We start from the raw sequence: 11909 nt of genomic DNA, 5'->3' as shown, positions 1-11909 counted from the left end.
CTTCGTTGCTCTGGTTGGTTGTAGCGCTATCCAATTCAGAATTCTGCACGCCGTTCAGAGGGAGTTTGAAAGACAACCGTTTATCCCTCCCCTCGGATTGAGCCCTGTCAATGGTGAGTTTCCAGACCAAACATCTTTATGTGGGTCTGGCTTGTCAGGTTAATGAAAGACAACAACTCCCAGAATGCACTTGCTTCGCTGCCTTACGAGGCCACTCTCATAGCTACTGCTCACTAGTTTGTTTGTTCATTTTCATGAAATCAGCTCAGTCAGAGAACAAACACTACAATTAAAAACTGAACTTGTCTTTCCAATATAATGTGAGAGAGCTGATCGACTGTCACACAGCACACAAGCAGGAAGCAACAAGAGTCCGACTCAGATTACGATCAAGAGAGCTGAGGTAAGCAGCATACATTCACAGTGCGTGTTCAGTCTGGCGCACTTTCAGTTCATGCTTTTGGAAGCTTAACTTTCATAAGAATTAATTTGAAAAGTTTAAATACTCACCGGCCACTCTGCAGTTTACATAAATGCCGGCAGCTGCCCGAGCAGAGCGCTGTGAGTGTGATCCCAACCCAAATGGACAGGTTTAAAACATGTGAAAATAGCTCCCTCTACACTGTAAAAAAAATTATAAATAAGTTACCTGGTTGCCTTAAAATTTAAGTTCATTGAAATAAAAAATTTGAGTTACTACAACAAACATTTTTGAGAATCGACAACCTTTATTCAAATATTATTCAAATATTTTGTAAACATATTTGGTAATTGTTTTTTATTTGTGATGACGCAGCCAAATTGTGCTATTTTTATGATTTATCACATTGTTTATGTGGTTTAGATACAATATTTTGAGTTTCTATTAAACTGATTTCCTTTCCTCAAAATTTTAAGGCGACCAGGTTACTTACTTTTTTAAGTTAAACCAACAAAACATTGTACAGTGTACTGGCTGTAGTCATCATTGTCTCTGGTATATCCAATCATTCGAATTTACTCCCGGGTTTCTACTGACACAAAGCCATTAGCTAAATCGCTGAAGTAACCCTTTAAATGCATTTTAAAATCATATTTGTATGTACCCTATTCATCATCCTACATAGATCATAAGAAATTAAACTCATCATATGACATGCCACAGGAGGTAAGGACGTAAGGCAGCAGATGAGTGAGAGAAATGTGTGTCTGGAATCTGGATATGTGTTATTGCCCTGTCTGTGTCTCACATGTCTTCCTGTCACTCTCAGTTGGACTGCAACAGGTGTCGGCATGCCCAGACATGAAACGGTGACTTGCTAAAAAGACTTTGATAAGCCATTAACAGATTTGCTACTGTATTGTGAATGCTGTGATGTGGTATAATACCACAGTTATAATACCATTCACTTTATCAACTAGCATTAACATTATGTTAATGTTAACAAGCTTATACGAGCCTAAGTGACGTTAAGTTTGACTGTGCGCTTTTATTACACACACACACACACACACACACACACACACACACACACACACACACACACACACACACACACACACACACACACACACACACACACACACACACACACACACACACACACACATATATATATATATATATATATATATATATATGTATATATATTGTATTAGGCAATAATCATGTTCTGTTGACTCATTGACATGTTACGATTACCCAATGACATCTACAGTACTACATGTGCTGTTTGGGGTTTGCATTATGCTACCTCAGGCTCGTTCATATCTGAACATTGCGTGCTGTAGCTTGTTCTTTAAGGTCGGAGATGATGGGATTATGTTCTTGGGAGTCATATAGGTGATCTGATGTTATTTTGGGAAACAAACAAGGGGGAACTTTACACCGCCAGAATCATGTGGCTGGCACAGGTTGGGTTGGTCCTGGATGTAAACTGAAACATTTCACATGAGGGAATGATGAAATTGGTGTAAGAGCAACAGCAGCAGGTGTGTTAGTGAGCAAGCGATAGTGTATGTGATCATGTGCCACTTTCACCAACATGAACACAAAGCAAAAACAGTTCTAGACATTTCCATTTACTTCATTAGCTACATGAACGTTTTACATTTAATCCCTTTTTGTTTACTTGTTTTGCTTTTGTTCAACCAAGAAATGTTAAGCTTTTTTTAACTTTAAATCATAAAATGGAATTATATGATTGTCATCTAGCCATCTCTAGGAAATCCCCTCATAGCGCTTGTCCCTGAGCTGAGAGCGAAACAGTGAGCATGGCTTGGGAAAAGATATTTTCGGAGAGGAACAAATGTCACGTTGCTGAATGTATTTGCCTCGCAACTGAAGCAAATGCCTTCCTGATGTGCAGTTAAACCTTTGGAATGGGTCTCACTCCAAAATGTTACTAAAACATTTCAAACATCTTTTAACAAAGTTTAGACTACAGTATAACATAATTTATGCTGGATATCTGCCTAAATGAAACTATTTTATTAACGAGTTTCTTTACAATCGAAGGAACTGTTTATATTATTGAATCATTTTCCTGTTATCACTGCAAATCTGCTTCAATTTGTATTGAAAACAATCTTTAAAACAATCTGTATTGTATTAAGTGCTATATAAATAAAGGCTAACACTGTTGTGATTGTTCATGTTTCCTAAATGTGAGGTGATCAGATTTGACCTAGACTATGTAACATTGTGCATGTTGAATCTCAAACGAGCATTTAAAGGGGTACTTCAGTGCTGGGAAGATGAATCAATGTAGTAGAAATGTGAAATTATTTTTGAATTTAGTGCCTTCTAGACTGAGAAAAGACAGAAAATGTTTTTTTGTCTCATGGGGATGAAAGACTACAATTCCCAGAATGCTTCGCTGCCCTTTATATTGAATATACTCCAGGGTTTCTACTGATACAAGGCCATATGCTAATCGCTGAAGTAACCCTTTAACTATTGCAAGGAATGCATTTTCTATGTTTTGATTTCAACTCCCACTCTGTAAAAATACACACAAACTCATTTCTGCCTCCAAATGCTGGTCTAGTAAAACATTACAGAAATAGTATACTGCAAAAAATCATTTATATATATATATATATATATATATATATATATATATATATATATATATATATATATATATATATATATATATATATATATTGTATGGAATATATATGTTGTAGGAAATGTAATATATATACCGATCAGGCAACATTATGAAGTGAATAACACTGATTATTTCTTCATCACGGCACTTGTTAGTAGGTGGGATATATTAGGCAGCGAGTAAACATTTTGTCCTCAAAGTTGATGTGTTAGAAGCAGGGAAAATGGGCAAGCTTAAAGATTTGAGTGAGTTTGACCATAGACAAATTGTGAAGGCTTGAGGACTGGGTCAGAGCATTTCCAAAACTGCAGCTCTTGTGGGATGTTCCCAGTCTGCACTGCTCAATTTCTATCAAAAATGGTCCAAGGAAGGAGCAGTGGTGACCCGGCGACAGGGTCACGGATGGCCAAGGCTCATTTATGCCCTTGGGAAGCGAAGGCTGGCCCTCGTGGTCCGATTAAACAGTCGAGCTACCATAGCTCAAATTGCTCAAGAAGTTAATTCTGGTTCTGATAGAAAGGTGTCAGTATACACAGTGCCCTGTAGTTTGTTGCGTATGGAGCTGCATTGCCGCAAACCAGTTAGGGTGCTCACGCTGACACTGTCCATGGCATCTGATCTCCATACTAGAAATTAGAAAACATTAATAAGCACAACATTTAGCCAGATATCCATCAGTTTGCATACCTTTTATAGTGTTGACCAGTGTTGGGGTAACACATTACAAGTAACTTAAGTAATGTAATCCAATTACTTTTTTCAATTAATTAGTAAAGTAACGGATTACTTTTAAATTTACAACAAAATATCTGAGTTACCTTTTCAAATAAGTAACACAAGTTACTTTTTTCCATTTATTGACTGACACCTCTCATTTCCTCTCTTGTTGAGAGGTGTTGTGTGTGGTGTGAACATGATGGTTATTGTAGTTACAGACTACAGACTTGCTCAAAACAGATTCAGTATTCATAGAAATGAATCAAAACAGTGAAATGCAAATTCAGAATATTACGCCAATCTGCAATAATTAACATTAAATGTTAAACACAAATAAACTTTGTCTTTAATGCTGACCTTTGATGATATAATTCAGCCATATGATTTAAACATCACATTTTTTTATTGGTGAAGTAAGAGTGTAATTGTCATTTGATACATTTTTTGTAACGCAAAAGTAACGCATCGCATTACTTTCCACGAAAGGTAACAATTAGTTACTTTTTTAAAGGGGTAACAATATTTGTAATCCATTACTTTTAAAAGGAACTTTCCCCAACACTGGTTTTGATATATTTATTTATTTATTTAGGTGTCATTCATGTCTCATGTTAATATACATCTCGGTGTAAAATGAAACCAGAGTGTCTGCATGGTAATTACAATAAAGTGTAGTTTTGCTACAAGGAAGTGTAAAGCACTCTCAATATACACCTTCTAAAAATCTTTTGGTCTACACAACCATTTTCAGCTGATAAGAACTAAACTGTCTAAAAGCAAACAATCAACACAGAGAAACTCTTGTGTGTGACTTAAAGAGATTAAATGATAAAAGGAAGCTGCTAGTTTCTCATTTCCATCAGCTCTCATTACTTCATAATGTAGGGCAGCTGGGTCACATTTCTGGCTCAGTATGCAACTCATTACCAAACAAAAGTGAATAGCTATTGATGAAATCAACTTCACAAAGATTATATTTTCTTATCATGGTGTGAAGTGTCGTTCTCTTCCAGTTTCATTTTACAAAAATGGTGTTATCTTAATAGGAGGTTGGTTGCACTCTGATCATGTTACTTTTAAGTTTAGTAATAAGCTAAAATATATTCGATCTTTTCCATAATGGATAACCAGCCTTGGCTTGACCCACTTCTTTATAGTCACAAGTCTGAATATCATGATTAGGAGGAAATGTACGCCTAATTCAACACACCTTAACTAATTCTTCTCTCCTCTTGACCCACAATCTCACAATTTTCTTTAATTTAGGCTAAATGTAGGCTTATATATAACTGTAGCTATAATGTTGTGATCTTACTCATCAGCGGAAATATACAGAGAAGTCAGCTGTCTATTAGCTCACGTCAGTTTCTTGTTGTTTCACAAGATAGCCTAACTCAAGAAAATAAGAAATCGTAGGCTCATCACCAACTATTCAATTGCATTTCCTGTTTATGTCTGACATTTAATAAGCGCATGAGGAAAGATGATCCTGTAGCGTAGGCTACTGAACTCTATGTGTGATTATGTTTCTAGCGAGGTTTTGCAATATTAAGGCAGATGATAAACAAAGCCACGTGCTGGAGAACGCAGTCCAAAGGGGGCGGGGCCAGGAACGTTTCCGGATTCTCCTCCTGACAATATAAATACAGCTGCGCACTTTTATCATCAGAGACGCGTTCACAGCTTTATTTAATATAGCAGCCAACACGCGAGAAAAGCACTTTAAACAACTTCTCAAGTTTAACACTAACAAGTTTTCATTCGTTATCGCTGGTTTTCGAGTCTTGACAATGCCGTTTCTTGGACAAGACTGGCGGTCTCCTGGTCAAAGCTGGGTGAAAACAGAGGACGGCTGGAAAAAAACGACGAAAGATGAGAACGAGACGGATAACAATGTTTCAGAACGCAAGAGGTCAGTGTTTAATGATTCAAAATGTACATGTTAAGTTTTTGACCTGATATTTTCAGTTGTTCACCATCACTATAGCATCATAAACAAATTGCCTAGTTCGACGCAGCCTGCGTCAACTTGATAAACAGAAGCCTTTCTTATTCATCGGAAAATTATTGATCCAAGTCAGATCGCTTTATGGTTTAAGCTGTAGGCCTATAAAAAAAACGACATTTTTGTATGAATGTTTTATATAGCATATTTTAATATTTTATTTTAAGTGTGCGTAAATGCATTAAAAAAGGCGATTACAAATCATTTAAGTTCCGTTATAGATGGAGACAAGTACTAGGCTATAGCTGTTGTAAACATGCCTTTGTGTTTACTCATCATCTGTTAATCACCTTTCTAATAATACAACAGGTCATATGCTGGAACTATTTACTGTTTCTAAAACTGTTCCTCTAGTTACAGAAAATGATTGGGTTTAGGGCCTACATATTTGCATATTGATAGTGGCCATATGTTGTATAATTCCCCATGACGGTGCTAAAATATGAAAACAGCATGTGGGTTGACATCTTCACTCTGCTTCCAGTTACTGCAAGGAAGAACATGACAAGGAGAATTTGATCCTCAGCATTAATTATGATGTGGCTGCAAAGAAGCGAAAGAAGGACTTGCTTAACAACAACACAAAAATTCCTTGTAAGCTTCATCGCTGTATCTTTGTAAATATAAAAAAGTGCAACGAGTAATTGTTACTGTGAAAATCTTGATTCATTTCTTCATTGCAGATTTTCACAAAGACAAATGGATTTATGTCCACAAAGGAAGCACCAAAGAGGTAAGGCCTGGTGTTCATCTCCTGCATTTAGATAGAATAGGCTTCTGTGTAAATAAGTAGTCAACCAACTTTTATTTTATCTCCCACAGCGTCATGGATATTGTACTCTTGGAGAAGCATTTAATCGCTTGGATTTCTGCAGCGCCATCAAAGACACCAGGCGATTCAATTATGTCGTAAGGGTGAGTTTCCGCCCATTTTTTTGTGGCAGGGCAAACAAACGGTGACAATAGCCAGGCTCAGTCTCTGAAGAAGAAAGGGTTAACAAGTCTTGGGTTCTGGGTATCTGCTACTGTCTTCATTCTTATCATCGCACACCAGACAAGAGGGCCTCTGGGGCAGTTTCATAGCAAATGCACAGGGACCATGTTTTTGCTTCTGTATACGTATCTGTGTGAGTTTGTTGTTAGTGTTTCTTATAATGGAAAATCAAGAAGCAGCCTTTTAATTCAAGTTAGCCATTACTCCTCTGATTTAAGGTCACTTTTGACTGGGCATTCTTCTTGATTCCGTCTACTTGTTCCAATGATGAAAGCAAAGGTCATCGGCTAAGAGCAGATAAACACAGGTCGGTGTGATGTTGAGGTCACTGTAACACAGTGTCCTAACAGACAGCTGAGGTTGAAAGCTTATGAAACTGGAACGGAAAGTCAAGTGACTTAGGTGGCCATTAACCCCCCCTCCCCCTCACAGGCCCTTCTCTCTATCTGTCTGCATTGTGACCCTGAATTCTGATCCGATCACTTGACTCCACTGTGGTATAGAGTCAGCTATGATGAGCTTAAGGTGCTGGCAAATTGGGTCATGAATCCTTGCGATCACTTCAAAAGACAGGTAAACAGGATCAGGATCAAGTTGTTTACTTGAACTTTCTAGCTAAGGTCACTAAAATTCACTTGAGTGCATCATTTTTTTTTTTCTTGACATTTACAGGCACTGTTGAGACACAGTAGTGTCAGGTTTATCTTGCAGATTCTCTTGGTTGTGTGGCCTAGTGCTGGAGTTGCATTAGAGCTCAGTTACAGAGATCAGGTTTAGTAGGGATGGAAAAACAGATCTATAAAGGCTGCTTGCCTCGAAATATCATAGTATGTCATATCACTGCCCTTTATCAGAATTAATTTATCTTTTATAATCATAACCATGTAATACAAACAGCTTTTGCATGTCTTGGTTCTGTATTTAATTATTTTTTTAACAAACCAAGCTGGTTAACTGACATCAACAATATTTCACAAGTCAGTTTTTGTATGCATACACTAGCATTCAAAACATTGCAATTTGTGAAGTGCCTTTTTCCCCCCAAAGAAATTGCTACTTTTATTTAGCAAGGGTGCATTAAATTGATTAAAAGTGACAGTAAAGACATGTCCAATGTTACTAAAGTTTTATATTTCAAATAAATGTCTTTCTTTAAAACTTCTTATTCATCAAAGAATCCTGGAAAAAATTATCATTGATAATATTAAAAAATGTTTCTTGAGCAGCACATCAGCGTATTAGAATGATTTCCGCAGGATCGTGTGACACTGAAGCTGCTGAAAATTCAGCTTTGTCATCACAGGAATAAATTACCATTTTAAAATATATTAAAATAGAAAGACCCCCTACCTTTCATGCTCCACATGAAGGTACTTGGAACATCTTTCATCAGAGGCTTGCTGTAGGGGAGGGGGGAGAATGACAATGCTCACGTTGCTGGGTTGAGTGAGGGTCAGTATTGCTCCATGATGTGGATTGTGCTGATATTACATGCCAGTCATGCCACAAAACAGCTTTTTGAGATCACATCTCTGCTCTCACTATCTGCTCTTGGCTGTCCTAACTTTTGAAAATGAACTTGGTATTCATTTTCAGTGTTGGAAATCTACTCTTGTTAAAATGCGTGCATATAAGCTGCACAAACGGTTATTGTAAAATTGAAGGGATGATTACCTGCTTTTGTCTGAACTGCAAAACAACAACACTGTTGAAACAGACATAGATAGCAGCCAGAGTTCTTGTGTGAGGGGAGAGAACATCCCATTTAAGAGCCCTTTGTTTTTGCCAAGGCTGAAGAGAGTGGAATATAACAGTCTGTAAGTAATGCTGGAACACACAGTCTCCGTGTCTGACCTCTCAAATTTATGTCTAACATTTCAGCTGCTGGAGCTGATCGCCAAATCCCAACTTCCTTCGCTGAGTGGAGTGGCACAGAAAAACTACATGAACATTCTGGAGAGGGTTGTGCAGAAAGGTAAGCTTTCTTGCTAATATGCATAGTCACCATCTCATTTGTAAACCGATTAGCCATTGTCAAACATCAACAATGTTTGTTTACATGTTTGCAAAGTCTCTGATTATTTACCCAAAGGCTTGTACTGAAATTCTCTTGTGGTTAATAAGAGATAAAAATTAGGCAAAATCTGTATAGCTGTTTATTCTGTTGTCTGCAATCTTTTACAACAAAATTAGTTTGGTGGGCTTGGTCATTATAGGGCATAGCTGAATGGAAAGTTATAATTGCCTGCACTGGAGAGAGCAAACAGAAATCTCAGCCATATTGTAAAGCAAATGTCATCTCTGCTAAACAAAGGTCCAAGTTGTTATGAGAAACTAAATTGCTCACTTGTAAGCTGTGTCATACCCAAACCACTTTATTACTTTACCTGTCACTTTCTTTACTCCTCAGTTTTGGATATAACTGTATATGTAATTTTTCTAATCATAAATGAAAGGTATTCTATTGATATGTGTGTTATGAAAGCATCTGGCATGAGCTTAAAGTATCCTGTAACACACACCAGATCCTGTCACCCTCATGTAGTTGTGCGTCCTTGAACTTTTAGTTGCTAACTAAACATTTGCGCTCTTTCTCAGTTCTTGAGGATCAGCAAAATGTTCGACCGATTAAAGAACTGCTGCAGACACTATATGCGTCGTTGTGCAGTCTGGTGCAGGACATGGGCAAGTCTGTCCTAGTGGGCAACATCAACATCTGGGTATACCGCATGGAGAACATACTACAGTGGCAACAGCAGCTTGACAACATTCAGATCAACAGGGTGAGTGTAAAAGCTCCAGATATATAGCAAAGGAAAACATTTATTTTTGTATTCCAGTTAAAGGGATGGCATACAGAACATATTTTATATTGTTTAACTTGGCAAAAAAATCCCTTGAGATTGTTCAGATCCTGAAGGTAAACATTGACTTTCTTCTTCTTTTTATTTATCCAGCCTACAAACACAGGGATGACATTCCTTGATCTACCGACTAGCTTACAGCTTAACATCATGCACCGTCTTTCAGACGGAAGAGATCTGGTTAGCTTGGGTCAAGTATGCCCTGACCTGAATGTGCTGGCAGAAGATCGGCTGTTGTGGAAGAAACTTTGCCAGTATCATTTCACAGACAGACAGGTACATGTTTGTCACATGCTACAAAGGAATAGTTCAGCCACAAATGAAAATTCTGTCATTGCTCACCCTCTTGTTGTTCCAAACCTTTAAGGCTTTCATTCATCTTCGAAACACAATTGAAGATCTTTTAATGAAATTTGAGAGATTTCAGTCACTCCTTTCCCATTGACAGTCTACATAACTACCTCTTTGACCCTGAAAAGTTCATACAGAGAGCATAAAACTAATCTATATGAATTGAGAAGTTTAGTCTAATGTTCTGAAGAGATTTGATTGCATTGTTTCAGCAATGTTTCCACAAGAGCCCCTGAGGTTTGTTTTCACACATTAAGTAGGTTCAGTTGAGCTTCTTTTTATGTTCACTGATCAATGTTTATATGTGAATAAAAGCCTAAAATGCAATCTGTTCATCACAAAGTGATTGCGTTTCTGAGAATTTTGACTAAACCGCTCTATTCATATGTATTAGTTTAACAAACTCTTTATGAACTTTTTGAAGTGACAAAGTGGTAGTTGTGTAGACTATCAACGGAGGGACAGACATCTGTGGTCAATTTTATTTAAAATCTCTTCATTTGTGTTTCAAAGATGAATGTCTTACAGGCTTGGAACAACATGAGGGTGAAGTAATTAAGGACACTATTTTTCATTTTTGGGTGAACTAACAAATGAGTCTTGCATACTTATGTGATTGTTTATATATTATGTCTGCTCATGAATTCTATTACCTGACAAACACTATATTTGTTTGAAGTCATTTGCTATGTCCTTTACAGATCCGCAAGCGCCTAATGGTGTCAGATAAAGGACAATTGGAATGGAAAAAGATGTACTTTAAGTTGTGCCGATGCTACCCTCACAAGGAACAGTACAGTGACACATTACAGTTCTGCACACATTGCCACATCCTGTTCTGGAAGGTAACTAGATTCATTTCTAGCTTTTAACATTTTATTTGAAAATATATCAACCTCAATTTTCCATTTTTGGTGCTTTTGTGGCAATAACAATTTTATTTATTTTCTGTTCATTTCAGGATACCGACCATCCTTGCACTGCCAATAACCCAGAGAGCTGCTGCAAGCCCGTGTCTCCACAGGGTTTCATAAACCTTTTTAAATTCTAGGGGGGTGCTGCATTGCTGCCATGTACATAGTGTCAATAGTGCAAAGGATTCCTGGATGACTTGAGGTAGAGAAAAGAATAAGTTGCATTAGAAGCAAGTGTCATAATGTTTTGTGGACAAGTTTGGAAACTGAATGGACTCAAAATATGTAAGATGAGAAACTGAAAAGCTGTGTTGGGGAAAATGCGCTCCATTTATTTATAAAGGATTTATTTATATTTATTTAGCATGGATCTTGTTTACTCAAAAGAAAAGTTACATTGAGGATTAGAAAAAGGATATTTAAAATTATCCTACATGCATAAAGTTGCCCTTGTCCTGGCCTTGCCCTGTCAGGATGCCCTGGTTTCTTCTGTGAATGTAATATAGAATTGATTTTTGGCAACACAAACATTTATTGTTTGAATTTCAGATAGCATTACTGGTGCTTTAGCGAGTGCATGAAATGGGAATGTTTACCAAAATGGCCTTAACATTGGTGTGCAATACTTTTTCTAAGTACCTTTTTTTTCACTTTTATACATTTGATATTTTCAGTGGTTTGCAATTTAAACATGCTTGTTTTTCTAAACAATAAATACACGAGTATACTGTAAGCTGTTCTGAAGGATAAACTCATCCAAGGTGCCTTATTGAGGTCAAAAGCAAATTTAAAAGATATTTATTCTTTTGCATATTGTTCTTTCTGAATATTAATTCAGATTTATATGGGAATCCATGAATAAAATATTTATAGATTTCCGATAATTCATCAACTTTGGCTTTGTTTTTTTGAAAGACAGACACATCTTGTGTACAAGTGATGTTATTTTGTTGAATATGTTTGGTGATG

The 11909-nt window shown here is 37.0% G+C and overlaps 1 protein-coding gene across 1 annotated transcript; it reads left to right on the top strand.

The window, feature by feature from the left end:
- The first annotated feature begins 5428 nt into the window (after positions 1-5428).
- fbxo32 (F-box protein 32) lies at positions 5429-11824 on the top strand. The gene is made up of 9 exons (XM_067448684.1): positions 5429-5724; positions 6302-6411; positions 6501-6550; positions 6640-6732; positions 8693-8786; positions 9410-9594; positions 9769-9951; positions 10728-10871; positions 10988-11824. Exons 1-9 carry the CDS (start codon positions 5603-5605, stop codon positions 11075-11077), a joined length of 1071 nt encoding a protein of 356 aa, XP_067304785.1. The 5' UTR covers positions 5429-5602; the 3' UTR covers positions 11078-11824.
- The last annotated feature ends 85 nt before the right edge of the window (positions 11825-11909 follow it).

Source organism: Pseudorasbora parva, chromosome 7 (genome assembly GCF_024679245.1).
Source record: "Pseudorasbora parva isolate DD20220531a chromosome 7, ASM2467924v1, whole genome shotgun sequence".
NCBI lineage: Eukaryota > Metazoa > Chordata > Actinopteri > Cypriniformes > Gobionidae > Pseudorasbora > Pseudorasbora parva.
Note: the sequence above shows the minus strand (reverse complement) of the source record. Positions and strands in the feature narration are given on the sequence as shown.